Source organism: Onychomys torridus, chromosome 16, assembly GCF_903995425.1.
Source record: "Onychomys torridus chromosome 16, mOncTor1.1, whole genome shotgun sequence".
Classification (NCBI taxonomy): Eukaryota; Metazoa; Chordata; class Mammalia; order Rodentia; family Cricetidae; genus Onychomys; species Onychomys torridus.
In genome coordinates this window covers 55,411,763-55,435,816 of record NC_050458.1, presented here as the reverse complement: position 1 = coordinate 55,435,816, position 24,054 = coordinate 55,411,763, and the positions used below count along the sequence as shown (strand labels likewise).

Below are 24,054 nucleotides of genomic sequence, written 5' to 3'. Positions count from 1 at the left end.
CCCCCCCCCCCCCCCCCCCCCCCCCCCCCCCCACCACCACCACCACCACTGTAGCCATGGTCTTTGGGTAAGGGATAGCCCTGAGAATACGTAAGACGATTTGATTAGTCTCGAGGCTGACTGACCTCAGACTGTGAAAATGATAATAGTGTTCGTGACAGCTGACACAGACCCTTGGCTTATTAGGGTCACCCGCCCTTAGTGCTCCCCTAGGCTCCTTTCAGTTAACAGCTGTCTGGCCGATTCTTTTGGCAGTTCCTAGGTGCTGAAGCTGGCTTTGGGACTTAGGAGGTTAGTGCTACCTCACATGGTAACCCAGTGGGTGGTCAGGAATTCTCCCTTATCAGCATTTTCTAGTGTTCCATCCTCTGTTCACGCCCCTGAAGGCTTGGGAGGGCACAAAAACGACAAGAACGCTGCACACTAATCCCGAAAGCCCTGTTGTCCCTCAGGGTCATGTGGAATAGCACTGGTCTCAGGTGCCAAGCATCCACATGCTTATTTGCTGTAGGTACGCTGGGGATCCCAAGGTGCATTGGCTCCTGCCAGTTTGTTTCAGCTTCCCGCTCCCGGTCCTGGAGACTTTCTTCTCCATGGGGTTACTCTTTAGTACTTAAAAAAAAAAAAAAGTTTGAATAAGAAAAAAAAATTCTGAAAGAGAAGCAAGCGCTTAATGTCCAATATTTCTCCTATGGTTGTTCAGGCCTACTTATTATTCGAGTTGTCTAGAATCAGTCGATGGTTTACTTCTTGCTAAACTCCACGTAGAAACTACTTCTGGGCAAGTGTACTTGGCAAGTCAGTAGCTTAAGGCAGCTTCACTTCATTTTTGTGGTGTTGAGAACTTTGTCTTGCACCTTGGGAGGTGGTGTGGTTTGAACTTTAATACCAGAGTCCCGGGTGCAAATAACTGTCCTTGTTACTTACTTTTATTACCTAAAAGTTGATTCTTATTTAGTTTGTCTGAGCTTGTTCATATCTGACCATGAAGCTAATTGTGGAATTTTCTTTAGAGCATTATGAGGGTTTTATGGAAGGATATGGGGAATGGACTTGTACAATACATGGAACTGTTCGCTATGAAATAAAAACTATGAGCTATTATTGTGATACAGTGTCTTAGGGCAGCTATTGCTGTGATAAAACACCATGACCACATCAACTTGGGGTGGAAAGTATTTCTTTGGCTCAAACAAGGCAGGAAACCTGAAGGCAGGAGCTGATGCAGAGGCCATGGAGGAGTGCTGCTTACTGTCTTGCTCTCCATGCCCTGCTCAGCCTGCTTTCTTATGAAGCCCAGGACCAGCAGACCAGGGATGGCACCACCCACAAAAGGGCTGGTCCCTCCCCATGACTCACTAATTAAGAAAATGTCCTACAGGCCTGCCTACAGCCAGATCTCATGGAGGAATTTTCTCAGTTGAGGCTCCCTTCTTTTAGATTACTCTAACTTGTGTCAAATTGACATAGATTAGCCAGCACATGCAGAAAATGGCACTTAGAGTTCTAGCTAACAGAGATCTGTAACTACTCTCTCTTGGAACTTTAGTAAGCAAGGTAATAAGAACAGACATAGCTGTTCCCAGAGCCCAGCTTTCCCAGGATGCATGTGGGGAGTGCACTTAGCAAGAAGGTACAAGTCAGCCTTGCTGTGGGTCAGCAAGGCAAGGACTTCCCCATGCCACACTGTCTGAGAGAGCTCTAATCACTGTTGCTTCAAAAGCAGCTTACAATGGAAGCCCTTTTGATAACCTCCTTCTTCTGCCCCCCCCCCCCAATAATCAAACGACTCCTTGTCACTTTGGGAAGGAGAGAAAAATAACAATTGAAGCCAGAAGCTAAATCTAGCTGTTTTTACTGATTTTTTAAAAAAATAAATCCAGGAATTAAACTGTGTTCTGTGAGCAGTGCAAATAAGCTGTCTGAAAACATGAAACGTGACTGGTAGATAAACATTATAGGAGCTAGCAATAGGCTTTTGCTTGATCAGGGCTCGGACATTGTGGAGCTGAGGACTCAGCATGCATGACAGGAAGATGGGGCATGGCTACTCAAGGCAGATGTGCATGGACTGGAGAGATGACAGCATCAGTTTTGGTGGCTGTGAACTTTCGGTGTAAGTGAAGAAAACCACACTCTGGTTATGGTTACCTAAAGGCAGATTCAAAATCCCTGGCTTCTCTTCTACTCATTACCTTATTATTTATGCATTCATTGTTCCCTCTCAAAAGTCACTAGTAGAGTTTTAAAAACTTAAGATCCCCGATTAACTGAACTTCTCTATAGCCAAAATGATGCAGCTTTAGCTAAGCTTTCAATTTTATTCTGAAAACACAGCAAAGTAAACTGATACTAAAGCTAATGAAAAAATAATTTGCAGTAATTCATCACTTTCTCCAGAGCCTTTGGTTTCACTATTTTAGTGATTTTTGTCATTTTGGTTAGTTAACAGTCAGAGCATGGATACTTCTGGCCTTCCCACACTAGCTCTCAAGTGCTGATCCGTTCAATTACTCCAGGAATGTGGAAGGAATTGAAATGGTTTGTGTGCACATCCTGGTAAAAATTCTAAAAGCTGGACCTAATGTAGTTTCCTCATCTTGTCTTACACCAATTGACTGAATGTAGCATGTCAAACATGTGCTTACCATCTAGCAAGATGCCTGGCAAATAAATATGGCAACCAAATATGATCGAAAGGTAGAGTTCCAAAGCACACAGGGTGATCATCCTGGTCCGGGCCAGTGTGGCTGTGTCATGCTGCTCTCTGTTTTCAGGCTCCCTCCCTTTCTTTACTCCTTCCTGATTAGATTTTTTTTCAATCTGTTTTCAAGACTTGGGTCAAATGTCATCTTCTTTCATGACCTCTTTTTTAAACTGGGATTTTCTTGACTTCTCAAACAGCTGGTGCACACCACTATCAAGCAGGTATAATGTAATTCTTGGACACAATGTAAGGACCATTATGACTTTCATGAAGCTGTATTCTGAGTGGCCAGTAAACAGTGCTAAATGAAATCATCTGGTGTTGGTGAAGTGGAGAGGGTTCCTGTTACAGACTCCCAGGCTCCAGAGCAGATCTCCTGAGACAAAATCTCTGGGAATGTGCTGCGGGACGCTGTGCCTCCACACGTTCACGTATGCTGGTTATGTACTCTTAAACCTGCAGCCTTGATGATCAAATGACTCGAGAGTCTCGAATGTTGATTGCAACTGATTTTTGTGCTGGAATTTCTATCCAAAGTCTCTATAGCCTTTGGGAAATGGAGGTGCGGGTAATCAATTTAAGTCTCAGCGAGTTTGTCTTTTTAATTAGAAAGTTATGTTAGAGAACTGGAACGTTTTGAGAGAAGTTTGAAGTGCGTTACTTAAAAGATGGTTTTCAAGTCGAGACTAGTCTTATAGTTCAGTGGGTTCAATTTCTTTGCTTCATTTAGGGCATTTCGCTGTGGGCATGTCTGTTGTGAGGTTCATCGCTTCCTTGTGCATGGCGTCCCCAGTCCTCAGCTTCTCATCTTTCTCCGACATTATTTCTGTGACTTTTGATGAGACCTTGCAATATACTGAAGTGAAACAGAAGGAAATCTCACGATTGGCATTTGCAAAGTTGCTAAGTCACAATTTATGTTTCATAAAACAAAGAATAGTTTGAAGTTGACAATTATACTTGTATAAAACAATGATATTATATAGTTTTTAATAATTTAATCTAACTCATGTGTGGAAACAATGAGATATGGTATTACCTGATTTATCTCGAAGAGATTTTTGTTTCTACTTTTATTTTAGATAGGATCTCCCTATGTGACTATCAAGTTGAGGCGGGCCTGAAACTTATGATCCTCCTGCCTCAGCTCTGAATGCTGGGATTATAGACATGAAGCACCAGGCCTGAACCGGATTTGGTTTCAGTAACAATGAAGAAGAAATAACGGGGAAAAGTACAGTATTATAATATGTTTATAAACTGTTATCTCTCCCTGCTCAATGCAACTTTGTTGATACAACACACATTGCTGTCTAGAAGGTCTCACCTAATTCTAGTGTCTGAGATTTTAAAATTTATTATTATTATTATTATTATTATTCTTGGGCATGAGGGGCATGAGCATTCCATGGCACGTGTGTGGAAGTCAGAGGACAATGCGTGAATATAGGGTTTCTCTTTCCATGGTAGGTTCTGGGACTCGAACTCAGGTTGTATAGCTTGTGTGGCAAGTGCTTTTACCTGCCAAGCTTTCTTCCTATCCCTGTCTGAGAATTTTTTAGAAGAATCTCATGGTAGGTTATTTCTAGAACCAAGTCCTTGCTATTCCCAAGTCCTTATTTTACTCAATCTTCTCCCCAAACAATGTGAAATTCTGCTGCAGCTGATCTAGATTTTCCTCTCAACGGGAATCTAGCTGGTTTTGTTCATCTTCGAAATGAACAATGTTCTATATTAATAAATAACTGTGCTTTTCCCTGCAGTTTACTTCTGAATATGCTGGTAATATTTCTGGTAAATAGAGCTCCAGTGGAGATGGCAAATGGATTCAATCTCATGTGCTAACTCTGCTCACATGTTACTGAGTTCTGGGAAGGGAGTATCGACAAGGGGGCCCAGAAGGCTTTGTGGAAAACAGTTGGCTTTAGAAATGAAGTGAATCAACACTCTCTGGTGTGCACACTGTCACGTCTCTATCTTGGGGTCCTTGACATGCTGTGTTTCATAATCTTTACAAACAGTTTGGACCCATTATATTTAAATTAGCCTCCCATGCACCAGGACTCCAGGGCCTGTTACGGCCTTTCTATTTCTACTTCTGTTGCTCTGGCTCAGGAAATAGTTATTTGCTCTCAGCATTGAGCATGGTAGGGCAACGAGTGGGTGACTGAGCCTGGGGAGGATGACTAGTTCTGTTTGTTGAATGATGACCAGGGTTCTTCCCCATTCCACCCAGCCATTACCCTCCAATCTCACTTGGATTTAAAGACTCCAGCTTTCTGAGTGCCTGAAAACCTTGCCCCATGGCTGGCTGTGAAGGCTAACTTTACATATAGTTGTCCGTGATGTTTGAGTAGGTTCAGAGGGTGGGGATTTAATTGTGCCTTTCTTTGAGTTCTCATATTACTTCACATTTCATTTTTTATGACTTACTATTATTTGGGTTTTTGTGTGTATTTCTCTATAATCAATTTTAATTGCACTGGCTTTTACCATTGATTATTGTAAAATCTGACTTTGTGTGTAAACATTTTCAAAACAGTCAATGCTTGCTGCTTGGTCGACAGGTTGGAGAAATGAACCTACATGTCTGTGAATTTAATTACTTTTATAATCTTAAAATGTTAATATAAACAGTAAAAAACATGAAAACAAACCCATTTTACCAGTATAATCTAATGAAAGAATAATTTTTTTCATCCAGTTAATACAACATTCTACAAGGTTTTATTTTTTTTTTAATGTGAAGTGTCAAGAAAAAGATAATTTTGGTTACATTGTCTCTAAGAACAACACCATTAGTTTTAGAAGTGGACACTATTTCTACATACTGACAGATAATTTGCTTCTTTAATTAGGAATCTTGAGCAAAAATAGGCAATTAATAGAACTTGCAGGGGGAGCTGGGTAGACAGCTCCTTGGGTAAAATGTTAAATGCAGTGGTGTGCCTATTGGGAAAGCTGACCAGAGAGTTCCTCCAGCCCCCCATCCACTCCGCTGGGCAGTCTACTGAGTAGGCAAGCTTCAGGCTCAGTGGGAGTCTCTGTCTCAGAACACAGGGTAGAAAATGACTGAGAAATATTCCTGATGTGGACCTCTGGCTTCTACACACACACACACACACACACACTCACACACACTCTCTCACACACACAAACACATACACACACACACTCACACTCACACACATACCAATAAACTTGTTTGTGTGATATCCTACATAATGTATCTAAATAGGAAAACAGATGAATTTGTCTTAATCTTTGACTCAAGATGGATTTTGTATTGAAGGAAAATAATTCTGATTTATTTGGTGAACCAATGAAGTGAGAGACTCATGGTATTTCAAAAGAATATGGCCAGTCTCTTAAGGGAGCAATTGGCTAATGCACTTTCTTACAGACTTTGTTCATTCAATTTTTTTGTTCAATCAATTTTAATTTTGTTCAATCAATCTTTCAATAGTTGTTCAATCAATTTTAATTTTATGCCACAAAAATGCAAATAAAATTTTTTAACAAGTCAAAAGCCCCAAGAATAGAACAATAGAAGGAAACAATTTCTAGAGATGAAAGAGAAGAGCAGGGTTAATCTTTACGTAGGCTCTTTATGATATTTATGTATGACAGCTATATTAAAATAAGCAGACTTCCTTGTGAAGCCACTGTCTATAGATTAGGGCGCTTCTTCCATTTGACTAGCTAAGACACTTTGCTGAGTTGTCTGAAAAATACACAAAGTGTCTCTGACACAGCAGAAGTGCCTGAACGCTCCACTGATTACATTTAACACAAGCTCCTGTCATGCTTGATTGTCTGAGGTCTTTCCAAAGACACAGACCTCATGCATGGTTGTAACTATAAAGTTCGGAGAAACAAAATCTTAATGTCACTTTCCTTCAATGAGGGCGGCACACAGGTGTCTAGTTTCGTGCTTGATGGCGTGCCCAGCAGCTCCCAGGGCAGAGGGAATGCTGTGTGATTTTGCCATGGAATTATTGCCTGCTCATGTCATTTACTTCTCATTTGGGGAAAATGGCCAAACCTGCTGTTTTCAACAGAATTGTCAGCAGCATTTCCTTAGAGATTTTTCAGACAGCATACGGGCTCACTAGAAAATGCTAGTTTACATCTTCATAGAGGACTAAGTCCTTTTCTTTTCTTTTTTTTTTTTTTAATATATCCTCAGTACATTAGTAAAATTTCTGTCATTTGACATTTAAGCCTCACCTCCTGTTGCTTCTGATTCCTGAGCTACCCTTTAACATGGCTGACTTTGATACTGATTAGCTCCAGGCCAGTCTGACAAGGGTACAAGTGTTACTGGAGGTTTTAGGCCTTGAAACTGGCACTGGCAATCATAACCAACCAGGCTCAGCTACTCACTCAACATGCCAGTTTAAAGAGACAAGCAATACTGCAAAGCAGAGAAAAGTGATGTGTTAAGTGTGGCCACATTGGTGAGGGAACACATAAAGACTCCAGTGACCCCCATCCTCACCCCCGCCACACACACACAGACCACACACACACTCCTGCCCTAGATCTATCTTGTGGGTCCTGATGAGGTTCAGGTTCAAATACAGAGCAAGAGATATGTTTAACTGAGTAGTCCTCCTCAAAATGTGGTTCTTTCTGCCTATCATTGACTCATCTGAGCTCTGTGAAATCTCCTCCTGGGGCGGGAGCAGGAAAGGGCAGATACTTATACTATTTACATGTTTATATACAACTCCTCAACTGCCAGTGCATTAAGAATCTCTAAATATTTTGATTATTTGTTCTGGTTTTGGTTGTTTTCGTTTAGCACAGGTTGTTCGTTAATACACTGTGTAGCCCAGGATAACCTTGAAATGCTGGTTCTCTTGCCTTCAAATCTCAAGTGTTGGGGTCTTGACCTAACTGGTGAGTTTCATGTCCTTGTCTTCATGTCTCCCTCTTCCTTCCTCTGTACTGCCCTTATCCAAAGTCTCCCTTGTTCCAAACCACTTCAGATCAGCTCAATCAGGAGCAAACCAGAAGTTCCTCATAGCATCCCTCCTGTTGGAGTGTGGTGACAGTGGACATCTCCCTGCCACTGTGAAGAATTTCAAGTAGAACTGATTGAAACTTCCATTCTCTAATCTATAATGAGTTTGTTGTACGGTTTCCACATTTCACCAGACTGCTTACAAATCTCTCACCTTAATCAAATATAAATAATCTTGAGGCAGGAACACAGGCATTTATATATAGTCTCTTATACTACTTCCCTTTTCTGGCTCCCAATGACTTAGTAATTATTGAAGAAACATTTGAAAGACTATCAGATAACCAAGAAATTATAAGTTCTCATCAAACACCAACTGAATCTTATCTACCATTGTGTCACATCTATCTGATAGTCTAATATCTTGCATAGGAAGTGCTTAATGGTTGCTTACACAAGGTTGTTGAAGAAAGGAGTGCCTTTCATATTACTGGGAACTGTGACTGGAAGACATAAGGCAGGAACAAATACAGTCTTAGCTGAGTTTTTAAAAAGTCACTTATATAAAGACAAGATGAAGGAGGCAGGGCTGGGTAAAGGCCTTTGATGAGTTAACCCATTTAGGTTTTAGGATTTCTAAACTGCCGTGAAGATACAAACAGTGGGTTTGTAGATGCTGGGACTGAGTTTATCTGCTTGTTGTAGCAAGATGAGTCCCTGTGATTCAGGGGTGCGTTTTTACTCTGGCCACTCATGATGGAGATGATGTCACCTTAGGAAATCATCTTGAGGCTCTGTGTTGCCTGGTCACATGTGCCAACGCTCAAACTTTGATTCTGTCTTCCATTTAAACTCTCTTGGAGAGTCTGCAAAGCTCAGATTGCTGTGAAGTACAATTTGAATTATTCATTGATTCACTTAAGCAGATTTCTGAAAATAGTTTAGAACCTGGAGGGAACCAAGATTTGAAAGAGAGCAAGAAGGCCTATATGGGAGAGCTTTGAGGGAAGAAAGAAAAGGGAAAATAATGTAATTATGTTATAATCTCAAAAACTAAATTTAAAAAGATGAAAGAAAAACAATGAAATGTTAATATAGCTCTGCCTTGGTAGGCTTTTTTTTTTTTCTTCTTGATTTTTCGAGACAGGATTTCTCTGTGTAGTTGTGGTGCCTATCCTGGATCTAGCTCTGTAGATCAGGCTGGCCTCCAACTCACAGAGATCCACCTGGCTCTGCCTCCCCAATGCTGGCATTAAAGGTGTGTGCCACTGCCACCTGGAAGGCTTGTTTTTATTGGTAAAGGATGTATGCCGGCTGAGGAAACTTGAAGGTAATCTAAGCAAAATGACCATATATACAGGTCCTCTTTTGCAATGTGAAGATATTGAGCTTGCGGTGGTTGAAATGGCAACAGATTTCCCAACAGCTAATGGAGAAAGACACAAAAAGCTGCGAAATGCAGTCACGTACTTAACAAGTATTTTGAGTGTCTGGAAGGCACAGTCAGTGGAAGTGATGCTGGGACAAGCAGTGTTTGCCTTCAGCTTTCTCGTGTGTGGTGGTTTGTGGACCAGCCACACTCATCAGTGTTCAGTTCTTGGAACAGACATGCTCCATGCCTTGGCTCTGAGAGGGGCAGTCATCTCACAGACTACCAGTTTAACAAATTATGTAAAATGCACAGCAGCTCATTGCCACTCAGCTGTTGGTGAGCTCCAATACGGTGACTGCATTTAAAGTGGGCAGGAAGAGAGCCGGAGAAAAGTGATCACATGACTCCCCAGTGTTGTACCATAATAAGGGAAACATGTAAGAAGCTGGGAAAGAGTTCAGAGCTGGACAGGCACGGCTTTGATTACAGCTCACGTATTCAACTCGGAGAATTCAGTAAGCTTTCTGAACTCTGCTTCTGCGTGTAAATGGGGCAGAAAGTCTTTCTCATATAGTCGCCATTCGGACTGTGTGATGTAATATCGATGAAATGTTGTGAAAGCCCCTGCTACTTAGCGCAGAACTCATTTGTGTTACCATTCAACCGAGGAAGAACAGGGGCTCACAGCATGAAGATCGGCCATGTTTTAGAAAAGTTCTACACAATTGCTGTAAAAATGCATAAAAAACCCAAACCAAATTGTGTTGAAAAGAATGGAGTACACACACACACACACACACACACACACACACACACACACACACACATTCTGTGGCTTAGATAAGATGAAGTTCGCTCTTGTGTTAATTCCACTCCTCTTAGCAGGTTTGTGGTCCTTCACTTGCAGAGTTGTAGCTGTGATCTAAGCAAACCCACTTCCAGGAAGGGGGTCCTTGGGGAGTCTTTTACCATTGTTGTTGCCATGTTTCTGTGGATGCTGCCACTGAGAAGCAGCAGTGATGCCCTGTTGTGTGGAGTCTGGCATGTGGCTTTGTTGCCTGCTCCCACAGTGACTCCAGACATTGTGGTGCGTGGCTCTTCATTTCCCAGATCCCGTGGTTCTGTGTGCCCCGTGGGGGTCATTTTCAACTCAGCAGCTTTTTTTTTTTTTTTTTTTTTTTGTCAAGATCTTTCCGTTCATATGCTCACAGGTTTTTGCTGTGTGCTCACCTTGCACAGTTCCAGGCTGCAGGTTGTGTGGGTCCTGTCAGGACTTGTCTTGGAGCTTGGCTTTCCAGAATGAGCTCCACTCTCTAGGGGAAGGTTCCACTTAGGTTTGCCTCGTGTTCTATCTGTGGGCCAGTTATGGCATCTTACAGAGAACCCATGAGCTTTCCTTGTGATGTTTCTAGGAAGCTTCCTGGTCTTTTAAAATTTAACACAGGCACAGAGGAACTGGGAGGGCAGTGTGCTGCACACCGGAACTCTACCTCATGGTGACTGTCTCTTCCCGGTGCTTTTATATTCTACCATGTGCTGGGTGATGGTCTAGATACTTTGTGTTTACTCCCAGAATGCCCTGTGTGGAGCATTCAAGCACCATCCTCTGTTTTCTAACACATCCCTTTTGTTTTCTAACAGAGGATGGGTGAGACACAGAGGATTTAGGCTGAACAGCCAGGAAATACCCACGCTGGTGCTTCCCAAATCTGTGACATCATGAGAGCACTAGGAGGTTTCTTTGATGCTAAAATTTCACTTAAAATCATTCATTAATTTGATTGGAATCTCATCTCTTTAATCAGTCGCTTGATGATTCTTTAGTTTCTACCAAGTGTTCTTAATTATAAGCAACAGTTATGATTATGTTGTAATAGGCATTGTACATAATATATAGTTATATAATTGAGAAGGATGCTAATGTGCACACATTTTTTTAAACTTCTGTTTTGCATTCTAAACTGTATTTACAGTTTAGGTATAGGTTGGAATATCAAAAGGAATGCAATTTTTTTTCTTAACTGTGTGATGTAATGCCAATAAAAGGCTTTGAAAGCTCCTTCGCCTTGGCACACAACTCATTTTTTCTTTTCACACTCCCACTGAGGTAGAACAGTTGCTCCCAATGTGAAGATAGTGAGGACTAGAAGATCTGCCATTTTAGAAATGACATCACATTTTCAACTCTGGACGAGATACTCTGGTCCGTCTCCATTTGTTTTGTAACCGCATCAGTTTCCTCACACTAAATCTCATTTTTTCTTTGAAAATACACAAAGACATTTTTTTCCCATAACGCTAACAAGATTTCACCATGAAATTGTGTTACCATGGCCACAAGAGTGAGCGCTCTCCCTCACCACTTGATTTCATGTAACTTTACTGTCCGCTCCGGGCTCTGGGTGTTTGTGTTTGCTGCGTTTTCTGCCTCCAACACTGTGTAGCCAGGCCTCTCCACACTTGCCTTCTTTTCCTCCGTTCTCCGTTCCAACGGCTCCTGCTCAGACAGCCTTTCTCTGAACCACATCTGCAGGCACGTTCCCATAGTCAATTTGAATAGTTCCACTCTGCCCCCTCCTCCTTCCTCCTCTTTCTTTACCTCCTCCCTTCCCTCCTGTGGTGCTGAGGATAGACCCCAGGACTTGCATATCGTGAACAGTCACCCTACTGTTGAGCCCTGTCCTCTCTTCTCAATGCTACCTGAAAGGTATACCTCCATCTGTTTGCAGATGGCATCCCCCATCCCCTTCATCTCTAAAATCAACTCCTTGAAATAAGGGCTCCTCTGTTTCTTTGTGCTGCTCTTACAGTATACTTCTGTATAGTGCCCAGATACCGGCTGGCACTTAACACATGTTCAGTAAGTACAGGTTGAAAGGAAGAATGAATGTAACCTTCGCCCTTGATTACAATGCTTTAGCTTAATGACATTCGGCTATGAAAATTCAGAGGATGGAAAGAGTGGTGGAGAGTCGTAGGTATCAGGATTATGAAGTACAGTGCTGAAGGACTCCAGGCAAAGCACAGCCAACATGGAGAGGTAGCTTAAGATCAGAGCTGGTAGCTGAGCTACAGGTAGCATTGTGGGCAGCATTGCTGGTCTTTGTTTCTTTGAGGCAGCCTTGGCCTTGTAGCCGAGGCTGGTCTCCAGTGTACTTACTGCTTCTCTTTCTGCCTCCCGAGGGCTGGCACTGTAGGCACATGCTACCACCACTGGCTGTCTTGTCATTTCTGTCCTTGCTTTAATCAGAGTCTGCCGAGTGGCCGAGGCTGGAGTCCATAAGGCACCCCTGCATTTCCTCATGTCCATCTTTGTTTTCTGTGACAACAAGAGAAGCATGTAATATGTTATTTATTCAAGAGTAGCTAATATTTGCCCACTTTACAGGAGAACAGCAACTCATTTATGTACCTCATTTGAACCTCAGTGACCATTATTGATGGTGAACTTTATTTACTATACACATGGAGATGTTGATATTTCTTCTTTTATAAAATGATATTTTTTAAAATAAAATGCTTAATAGATTCTTTATCTTAGAAGCAGGAAGATCTCTATGAGTTTGAGGCTAGCCTGGTCTAGAGAGTGAGTTCCAGGGCAACCAGGGATTCACAGTGAAATGCTGTTCCAAAAATATTAAGAAAAAATCTTTAGTCTATGTTTTCTTTGGAATACATACATACATATATACATACATACATACATATATATTTACATATAAATGTAGATCATTCTTTATATTTTTACATTTTGTAGTCATTTGATTATTCTATAATTTTCTGGGACAGGACTCTCTGCTTTGAGTGTGGTGACAGGGCTTGTGATGTGTAACCAGATGTCCACATTCTGGGGTGGTTATAATCTATATCATCTATGATTAATCAGCATCAGAGGAATTGATCTTATTAAATGTTATAAATGACTGCCTTCCTTCTTACTAGTAAAATGTCTGTCTACTGTAAAATGGGCAAATATTAGATACTCGGGTACATTAGTGGAATGACAATTTTTCACTATTACCTGGTTATCGTACAAAAAGACAGGGTTAAGATGAATGGGTACCCTCCTATGTGCATGATAGAAATGTAAAATAGTTCAGCCACTTAAGAAAATGGTTTAATGGGTTCATAGGACTCATCAATTCAACTGCTAGCTATGTGCCCACTAGAAATGCAGCCATATGTCTACATAAAACACGTGCTCATATGAAAAGAAACCCATGCATTGCACCCAATTGTGTGGATAAACTGTAAAATAAATGTCAGTGTTAGAAGGCAGAGTTCATGCTCTGTGAATTATATCTGAATATAGTGGCGACCAAAAGGGGTATGTATAGAGCATTAAAGGGAGACCTGGAGATGTTCTGAGAGATGCATCCTCAGGAAAAACCACCATTGTACGAACATCACATGCAGAATTTACTGACATGAGCTTAGATGGAGTAACCTGGGCTATATGGTGTATGTATGTATATGATGTAGCCTATTGCTGACAGAGTTATGATGAACAAGACAGCATAAAATTAATTCAAGTTCAAGAGAAAATAATGCAGACCTAGAGAGGGCACAAGCATGGCATTCGTGAGTCTGCAGTCACCTTAAGAGCAGCACCCTGTTTTTAATACAAGTAGACTCTACAACTCAGGGCAAGAAGTTTAGTGAGTATCCAAACCAGTGAGAGCTCTTTATTATCAACTCTTAGACATCTTTATACAGCTGGCTGCACCACCACATTGCCACAAACAATTGAGTAGCTTGTGCCTTTGCAATGTTAGGATGACAGTGGTGTCACTAGAAGATAGGAGATTTTCAGCTCTGTTAAACTTCACAGGACAATTGTTGCATACATATCCCATAGTTGACGCGACGTATTATGTGGTACCTAACTGTACTTCCAGAAGCTGTGGCTACTTTATAGAATATCTCTGAGTTTTGTGATTTCATCCAGAGAATGAGTCTTGCTAATAATTGCCACTTGTAGGGATCATGTTGAGGGTTAAGGAAATGGCTTATGTAAGTGCTGAGCACAGCTCCAGGCTTGCGGAACAGAGTAGGAGTGGAATTTGAGCTTTGGATTCCTGTTCTGTGCTGGCCACATAGGAGGGAGTGGGCAGCGTTGTTGAGAACAGCAGCAGGTAGGAGAGAAAGTTCCAGAAAAACAGAGTGCTGTGGGACAATGTGAACACAGAGCATGAGATAGGAGTAGTTTGGAATCAGATCCATGGTTCTCAACCTCCCCAATGCTGTGACCCTTCAGTACAGTTCTTCATGTTGTGGTGACTGTAAAATTGTTTTCATCGCTGCTTCATAACTGTAATGTTGCTACTGTTATGAATCATCATGTAAATATCTGATCTGCAGGATGTGTGACCCCTGTGAAAGAGTCTTTCAATCCCAAAAGGAGTTGCAACTCATAGGTTGAGAACCCCTGAGCTAGATGGACAGCGATGTAAGTCAGAATGTGGTGGGTGATGAGTGCTAGGACAAATGCTGTAATTTCTGTAGGTAATCGGGCTTCTCCTGGAAGGGTCTTGGTGACTGCATTTCTGAGATGGGAGGCAGAAGACTCAATGAAGAAAATTTGGAGAAAAGCTGAGCTGTGGCCAAGGTGGTGGATGGGGGAAGAAACACAGGCTGGGCAGCTTTTCTGTGTCAGTAATAAGAGATTTTTCACATATGTGTTGCATTCCAGGAACAGACTTTAATGTTTTGGCAGTTCTGGAACCCAAGACCCTCAAATCAATATGGTTGGGCTGAAGTTCTTCTCTGGAAAGTGCCACTCTCCTTCTGCAGACCCTCTCCGAGTTTCTGTTCTTGGGCTTCTACTGTCTCAGCAAGCCAATTTACCAAGCTTAACTTGTGGCCCATCTAATCTCCAAGACCAGTATTTACAAACCTGTATACATAGAGGTCATATGGCCTTTTGAACTCCCTGCTAGTGCACATACTTCTTGTTCCTTCCTCTTAGGAGGATACATGTAATAATACTCCTGTCCCACCCAAGAACTCAGAATAATCTTGGCAATCCAGTGCAAAGCTTAGTCACATCTGTAAAGAGTGCACTCTGTAAGAGTTACCTGAGATCGTCTCAGGTAAGGCTACATTCATGGGCTCCAGGAACAAGAACCAGGCATCTTCAGGAGAGTTCTTACAGTTGCCTTTCACTGAGATGGGAAGACAGGAGCTATGTAATTTCAGAAGGATAATGAACCCCTAGTTGATTATTGTAACCCTGAGATTTAGGGTTTTAAGGAGAACAATTTATTGGTGATTTTGTGTGTGTGTGTGTGTGTGTGTGTGTGTCAATTTGACACAAACTAAAGCCACCTGGGAAGAGGGAACTTCACTTGAGGAATTGCCTCCATCAGATGGGCCTGTGGACATGCATGTCTGGGGGGCATTTTCTTGATTAATGATTGATGTGAGAAAGTCCAGCCCACTGTGGGTGGGGCCATCTCTGCATAGTTGGTTCAGAGTTGAACAACAAAGCAGACTGAGCAAGCCATGAGGACCAAACCATTAAGCAGCATTCTTCCATGGCCTCTGCTTCAGTTTCTTCCTCTAGCTTCCTGCCTTGGTTCCCCTCGGTAGTGACCTGTAAGTTGAAATAAATGCTTCTTTCCAAGTTGCTTTTGGTCATCAAACTTTAGCACAGCAACAGAAACCAGGCAGGGACCCATATATTCTTGTGTCAATCTGTTGTATTATTTTTATTTTTTTCTTACCATCATCTTAAAGACTGGTTATGTTTCTCTTCTGTATCTGGCATCAGACTTATGTCCTCCACCATTTCTCCTGACAAGTTGCATGCCTCTGAATTAATCCTTTGCTTCTTCAGATCTGTAGAGACTCGTATTATCTCAAGTTTACCAGACTTTGGATATGTAAATTTCTTGGTGACATGTGTATTTCTTTGTTATTTCCAAGAGTATCATTTGTAGGATAGTGCTTCAGAAGAAATATTAAAATATTTTGAATATTTTCATTACTAATTCTCTTCTTAAATATCTTTGGGTATCTGACACAAATCTCCCATGCAGAGCTGAAACTATACATCACTGGCCTTTTCCTCTCAAGGATCCTAGTAAATAAATACTTGGATCTAGCCCAAATTCAACATCAACTGAAAAGATAAGGTCTTTTCTGTGTGTCTCAGTGATTGTTGTGAGGTGCATGAGGTGTATAGTGGTGAAGCTCCCCCAAGAGCCTGCTTTTCCTGTGTTAGAAGTCAGGCAGTCTTGGAGAGGGCTGCCCAGGGAGCCTGCTTTTCCTGTGTTGAAAGCCAGACAATCTTGGGGAGGGCTGCTCAGGGAGCCTGCTTTTCAGAATTCCTTTTTGATTGAGATTCAAGCTGACTTCAACTTTTTTTTTTTTTTTTTTGTAATTTCAACCTCAGAATATTTATTTTTATTTACATATTTACTTTTTCTTTTTTAAACCTACTTTTTTTTTTGCCTATCTCCAATCTGTCTCCATTTGCTATAACAGTTATAGTTTATAGAAAAATAGATTTTCCTTAAATGTGTATGTAAAATATCCAGAAACGTTTTTCAACCAGTGAAAGAATAAGTGAATCAAATAATACAATCAGATCACTTCCAATGGTGAGTAAGTTTTTTTTTTCTCTTGCCTTTATAAAAAAAGAATCTTAAGAAAAAAACCACATGTTTTCAGATTTAAGAAAATGAGTATGTAAAAAACGACTTCCTGATTCTGCTCTGTGGGATAATGTGATGGCAAACCCAAGACCCAGACCTGGCCCAGTGAATCTGAATCTCTGTAACCTCACATCCCCCTGCCTCTGTATAGCTGCCTGTGGTGAGGCAGCTAACCACAGCTAACAGAAGGGCAGTCAACGCCTCAGATTAAACAATAAAGCACTTGTGTGAGTCAGTGTTTGTCTGCCCTGCTATGTACGAGTTTGAGCTAGCCCCTGGAGCTGTCTGCCCAGTGTTTGGCAGCAGCCTGGCAGGCCACCAGTGCTCCAGAACCCACTGCAAATGACAGGCAAATATAAGACTCAACAACCATTTAATTAAGACACAACCTCTTCTCTGGTAGAAACAGGATAATTTTTGAGTGAGGCCCTGTGAAGCAAAGATTCTATCACATGTGGAACATTTATGCTGTGAGACATTGTCCAGCTCTTCCTTTACCATTGTCCCTAAGGGAAATTATGTATTTACATATATCCCCATTCTATTTTTTTTTTTAGCCATTTCTATTGAAAGCTAACAAAACTGATCCACTCATGCAGCAATGGAGGCTTTATTATTGGAGAGAGTCTCCCGGATACACTTATTTGCTAGTGCACAAATAGGCACTGATGTTCTTTATCTGCAGAATTTGTACCAAAGTTTAAAGAAATTTGCTATTTTTCATTAAAAAAAAAAAAAAATGACCTCAGCTGTTGGTTTCAAGAGGCAGGGTCTCGGGATGGCCGTGGACAGTGAAAAATGCAGGAGGCATGGAAGCTGCTGTTCACATTGCCTTTCAGCACACCTTCCCGGCTAATAACTCTGGAAGGTGTGTTAACAGTCACCAAGTGCTTCTGTGCATGAAGTCATTGCAGGCAGGGAGAGGCTCTTAGATGTCTGATTATTGTCTTCATTAGAGCTTATGCCTCTACGCACAAGGACTGGATAGTGAAGGGGCCCCACGGTGACCTCTGCCCCATGTTAGGGAGGTGTTGGCGACTTCCTTATTATCTACTGTCCTGTTTTGTTTTGTAATGAGAGAACATTTATTGAGTGCTAACTGGTGCTGGACACGGTGCTGTGTGATTCCACACATGTTTTAAGGTTTTAGTGATATTTCTGTGCTCTGGCAGTTTAGGGTTCTTCATTTCTTTCTTTCTTTTTTATTTAAGAAGTGTTTTTAAAATTCATTTTACATACCAACCACAGATGCCCCTCTCATCCATCCTCTCCTCCAAAGGGTAAGGCCTCCCATGAGGAGTCAGCAAAACTTGGTACATTTAGTTGAGGTAAGACCAAGCCCCTTCTTCCTGCATCAAGGCTGAGCGAGGTGTCCCACAATAGGGAATGTGCTCCAAAAAGCCAGCTCATGCACCAGGGATAGATCCTGATCCCACTGCCAGGGGACTCTCAAACAGACCCAGCTACACAACTGTCTCCCATATGCAGAAGGCCTAGTCCAGTCCCGTGCAGGGCCCACAGCTGTCGGTCTAAAGTTTGTGAGTGCCTATGAGCTTGGTTATCTCTGTAGATTTCCCCATCATGATCTTGACAATCCCCCCCCCCCGCCCCTTGGTCATAAAGTCCCTCTTCTCTCTCTTTGACTGGACTCCCGGAGCTCAGCCTGATGCTTGACTGTGGATCTCAGCATCTGCTTCCATCAGTTACTGGATGAAGGTTCTATGATGACAGGGTATTCACCGTTCTGATTACTGGGGTAAACCAGTTCAGGTACCCTCTCTACTATTGCTAGTAGTCTAAGCTGAGGTCATCCTTGTGGATTTCTGGGAATTTCCCTCGTACCAGGTTTCTCCTTAACCCCATAATGTTTCCCTCTATCAAGGTATCTCTTTTATTGCTCTCCTACTCCGTTCCTCCCCTAGCTTGACCATCCTGTTCCCTCATGTTCTCATCTCCCATCTCCTCCCCTCTATTGCCCCACCTCATACCCAGTTTACTCTGGAGATCTCATTTATTTCTCCTTCCCAGGGTGTCTATGAGTCCCTCTGAGAGTTCTCCTTGTTAGCTAGCTTCTCTGGAGCTGTGGGTTATAATCTGGTTATCCTTTGCTTTTTACATCTAGTATCTACTTATGAGTGAGTACATACATACATGTTTGTCTTTTTGAGTCTGAGTTGCCTCACTCAGGATTATATTTTCTAGTTGTACTCCATTGTGTATATGTACCACATTTTCTTCATCCATTCTTCGGGTATCTAGGTTGTTTCCAGGTTCTGGCTATTATGAATAATACTGCTATGAACACAGCTGAAAAGGTGTGCTTGTGGTATGATTGAGCATGTCCTGGATATATGCCCAAGAGTGGTGTCATTGGGTCTTGAGGTAGACTGATTCCCAATTTTCTGAGAAACCACCATAATGATTTCAAAAGTGGCTGTACCAGTTTGCACTCCTACCAACAGTGGAGGAGTGTTCCCCTTGCTCCACATCCTCTTCAACATAAACTGTTTCTGAAGTGCATGATGTTTTCAATAGTAGGGACTTTCCTTCTACCTTTGAGGGTGGGACCAAGGACAATAGCAATAATCTGTAATGGTTTGAAGTCTCTTCAACAATCCTGACAAACAACTCAAAAGAAGGCTTCTCATTGATGTTTTATTTTTGTTTTTGTTTTTATTTTTATTTTTGCTAGATGATCTTTGGTTCTAGGTGGGAGCATTATCATCTCAGGTGAGATAATTTCATTTAAACTATATATGTCTATTTATACACAGACTTCTGTGTATTATAGGTTTTCCTTTCAGGTAGATAATTAATAATATGATTCCTAATGACTTTTTCAGACATCTTTTCTATTGCTTTGTTCTTTCTCCATCTTCTGTATTTATCTCCATCCCCCTCTCTAATTAGAGACCCCTGTTTTCCACTTCCCCAGTCAAGTCCCTTATACCCTGCTATTTCCCTTCCCTTGCCCACTACTGACCACCCAGGCAATGGTCCCAATTTACTTTCCTGGTTTCTACAGTTCCTCTTGGATATGTACTCACATCTGAAGTTTTGGAGTCAGGAGCCTTCAATGTAAAAGAATGTTGTCTGAGTTACCTCACTTAATTTGATCTTTTCTAGTCCCACATATTAACACGATTACACTTTCTTTTTAATAAAATATTTGTAAAGTAAAATATTTTGTACCTATCTCAAGTAGGCTGTGGGTGGGTGCAGTTTGACAATTGTTGATCATTTGCTCTCTATACATAATTAAAAGGGTTTGACTTTTCTAAACGTTCCAAATATGTGAGCATAATAGCCTTCCAGGAACTCAAAGTCAGATATTCTCTTTTATATACTATTCATATGGCCACAGTAGAGAAGAATTTATTTTTAGAAAGAATTGGAAAATTAAATCTTAGTTGTCAAGATCATATTGAAGAAGTTCTAGGGTTTTATTCCTTATCATGTGAAAACTTTTAGTTTGCTGTGTTCTTTTTTAAAATATATACTTTTTAGGTTGTATTATAATTACATCATTTCCTCCTTTCCTCTCCTCTCTTCAGACCGACATATGTATACTAGCCCTTTGTTTTCTTTCAAACTCATGCCCTCTTTTCTTTTTTCTTTCATTATTACATACATATACACACAGATACAAACATACACACACTTCCATAAATACAACCTGCATATTCTGTGTAATATTACTTTTATGTATTTTTCAGGGCTGACCATTTGGTTTTGGATAACCAATTGGTGTACTATTCCCTGGGGATGTAGGTGGAGTTTTTCATTGGGACCACCAGCTCCCAAATTTCCACACAGGGACTTATTATTAAGTATAAATGATCGGCTGATAGCTTAGGCTTTTTCACTAACTAGCTCTTACATTTTAAATTAACCCCATTTCTATTCTTTTACTTGTTGTCACATGGTTCATGGCTTGTTACTTCATTTTGTATACATCCTGCTTACTCTGCATCTGGCTGGTGCCTCACAAGACTCCCCCTTCTTCCTAGTGTCTGGATTCTTCCTAGACTTCCTCCTAGTCTGGCTTTCTTGCCAAATCTCTTCCTGCCAAGCTATAAGACCAGTCATCTTTTTATTAACCAATGAGAGTCATGCATATGTACAGTGTACAAAGATTGTTCCACAGCCTGGGAAGGATTATTTCTCTGGCTCTCAGAATTCCTTAATTACCTATAGTTAGTTCTTTGTCTAGAGTTTAGGCCTCCTGGACTTTTCCCCCTGACTGTGTCACCATGCCTATTGGTATCATCATTGTTCAGTTCATGTTTAGGTAGTCATGTTGGTGAAACTTTATGGGTGTAGCTTCTGACATTCCTAAGAGACATAATCTTACAGCAAAACTTCCCATTTCTCTTGCTTTTATAATCTTTCTACGCTACAAAATGACTCCTTTATTGGAGTTGTGTCATAGATGTATCAGTTGGGTTCCACAACTCTGGATGTAACTGGTTGTGGGTTTTGTTTTGTTTTGACATGGTGTCCAACTGTTGTAGAGAGAAGTTTCCTTCATGAGAGATGAGGAGTACATTTACTGTGGGAATAAGGATAAATATTTAGGATGTAGTTAGAAATTTTGCTGGTTTAGTAAGATGGAGGCTGTATGTTCTCCTCTAAGACCCATGACTTCACTAGCCCTGATAATTAGGCAGGTTTCTAGTACCAGGAATGATTTCCCACCTGTTGAACAGGTCTTATGTCTAATTAGAGAGCTCTTGGTTACCACCAAGGTATGCATGCCAATGCCACTAATGCACTTTTAAGGTAATTGTGCCATGTTGGTTGTGGTTCTTGCTGTATTTTTAACCCTGGCATTGTGTTTTAGGATTAGAATGGCTGGAAGACACAGTGTTGAGTAGTCAATGATTGACCACATTAATCTTGCTGGTGAAATTTTTTTATTTTATATTTTAAATTTAAGATTGTAGTTAGTCTTATATGAGCAAGGCACTGGAACTGCTACAGATCTAGCATACTCTAGATCAACCACACTGGTGCTTTGTACTCTTGCTTTCATGAACTCTGAAAAAAAAAGAGCTTAATTAACATTATTTTAGAATCTTAATGAGCAGAAATTGGAGCCACTGGAAGGGCCAGAGAATTATTGCTAAGTGGAAAACTACCTTTGCAAATATAATAGCATAGTACCTCCTCAAATGAAGATGTTTTGAATTACAATTTGCCAACCACTGCTGGAGTCTAGGAGTCTGGATAAGGGACAGAAAGGATTGTTTTTCATTTGATTTCTGTGTAGCATAGACCTTTTAAAATCTGACTTACTTCCAAATCCAAGTATGTCTGCTGTTTTGTTCTTAGGGCTACTTCACTGTGTGGCTTCAGGTTGCCGCCTGTGCTACATCGTTCAGTTGATGATGAGTGTGGAAGTGGTGGCTTTTGAGAACTGAAATAAGAGGGAATATCAGACTAGTGTGGACAAAAGTATTGCTTGGGTATAGATCCTATCCGAAATGGAAAAAGAGATTTCAGAATACTCCAAGGCTTGAAGGACTGTGAAATATATTCCAAGTATAAACTGTCATGCTAATGACAGTACAGTTAGTGTTCAAGAACAGCAGCCCAGCAGAGGAGTGAAACAGCTTGAACACAGAGTTTTCATTTAAGTAATAAACAGATATGTTAGTGATTTCAAATGATTACCAAAAAATGGAAGCTGGATCTGAAGTAAAAATTTGAGCTTCGGAACTTTCAGGTTATCGCCATTGATATCTTGGTTTTCATAAAGAGCTACAGATTAAAATGATCACTTGGAGACTAGTTCGAGATGTACTTTCCTAGTACTTGCCTACCTAATTAATCAGAGAAGACTGAACTCAACTCTTGTGTTTTGGTGTGTGTGTGTGTGTGTGTGTGTGTGTGTGTGTGTGTGTGTGTGTGTGTTTGTACGTGTAGGTGCACATGCCTGCTTGTGAGTGTGTGTGTAAGCCACAGGTCAACACTGATGTACTCCTCCATTGTTCTTCACTTTACTCTTTGAGACAGGGTCTCTCACAGAACCAGGAACTTGTTGATTCAGCAAAACTCCCTGGTCCTGGAGCTTCAGGGACCCACCCACCTGTCTCTGCTTCCCCTAGGCTGGGCACACAGGCACATTGTACACTACCTGGCTTTTGACATGTGTGATGGGGCCCTGACCCCAGGTCCTCAGGTTTGTGCAGTAAGCACTTACTGCACCTGTACTTAAATTCTTAATGAAATCCAGTATTATTTTTAGGGAATAATGAATATGATTATATTATAGCTGTTGAAGATAACAGGGTACTCCATTGCCCATTTTCTGTTTTCATGTTATTCTGTTATAGATATACAAATACATGCAAAAAATTAAATCAGTAGTTTTATCAGCTTTGTCTAGTTGTCTGATATTTCCCCCTACTAGAAAGAATGCTTACACAAGGTTTATGTGTTCATCAGAAATTCCCAGACTAAAAGGTTGTTTGCAACAACCCTTCAGGGTTGAGGAGTGTCATTAGAAAGGGCTTCCTACTGCATGCCGTTATGTACACCCACGTGGTCACAAGTTATGTATCCCAAAGTTTGTCTTAGCAACTGACTCACATTTCAGTTTGGAACGTGTCCAAGCACATGCAGGATGAGTTAAAAGGCGACCTGGTGACATCTGCCTAGACATTCCAGTTCCACAACATGGAGAGTCATGTCAACGGTCACACAGGACTAGGACATGAATCACCTCATTTCTAGCCTGCTGATAGCCAGTCGAATGAGAGAAACAAGACTTTACAAAGTTCACATTTAGTTCTGTGTATATGTTTGTGTATTTATGTTTTGTGAAGTTATATGAATCTAAGTGATTGGTTTTGTAATTAACTAGCATTCTCTGTTTTAACAGGAATCTTCTTGATAGAGACACATTTTCTAAGTCTGATCCAAGTAAGTGAAATATTGTTTATTTTACTCAATGTTGCAAAAAGTATGTGAGATTTACTATTTCTATTTGTATACTTGCTTTTTAAATGAGGAAAGACATGGGAATTTATGGACAAAAAATCCTTGTGCCTGATTTGACACATGATAAGATTCTTCTTAACCCATGATCATTCATGTAAATTCTTTAGTCTTCATTTTTTAGACTTTATCCATTAATAGAATACCTTATCTGTTTATGAAGTGACAATGGGTTGCCAGTATAAATGTGAACTATGTTTGCCTCAGGTTGTCATTTCTGAGGTTGCTCTGAGCAAAAATTTAAGTATCTTCAAAAGGGTTTACAAACCTTTTAAACCCTGATATTTGAAATTATCAAAGTATGGTTTTAAATTTTGTCTATATCTATAGTGGAATTGAAAAGCAT

The 24,054-nt window shown here is 40.9% G+C and overlaps 1 protein-coding gene across 1 annotated transcript in view; it reads left to right on the top strand.

The window, feature by feature from the left end:
- Positions 1-24,054, top strand: part of Cpne8 (copine 8) — a 185,674-nt gene that overhangs the window by 1,490 nt on the left and 160,130 nt on the right. The window contains exon 2 of the mRNA XM_036208782.1: positions 23,593-23,633. Within this exon, the coding sequence (XP_036064675.1) occupies positions 23,593-23,633 (41 nt within the window). The remainder of the gene's footprint in view (positions 1-23,592; positions 23,634-24,054) is intronic.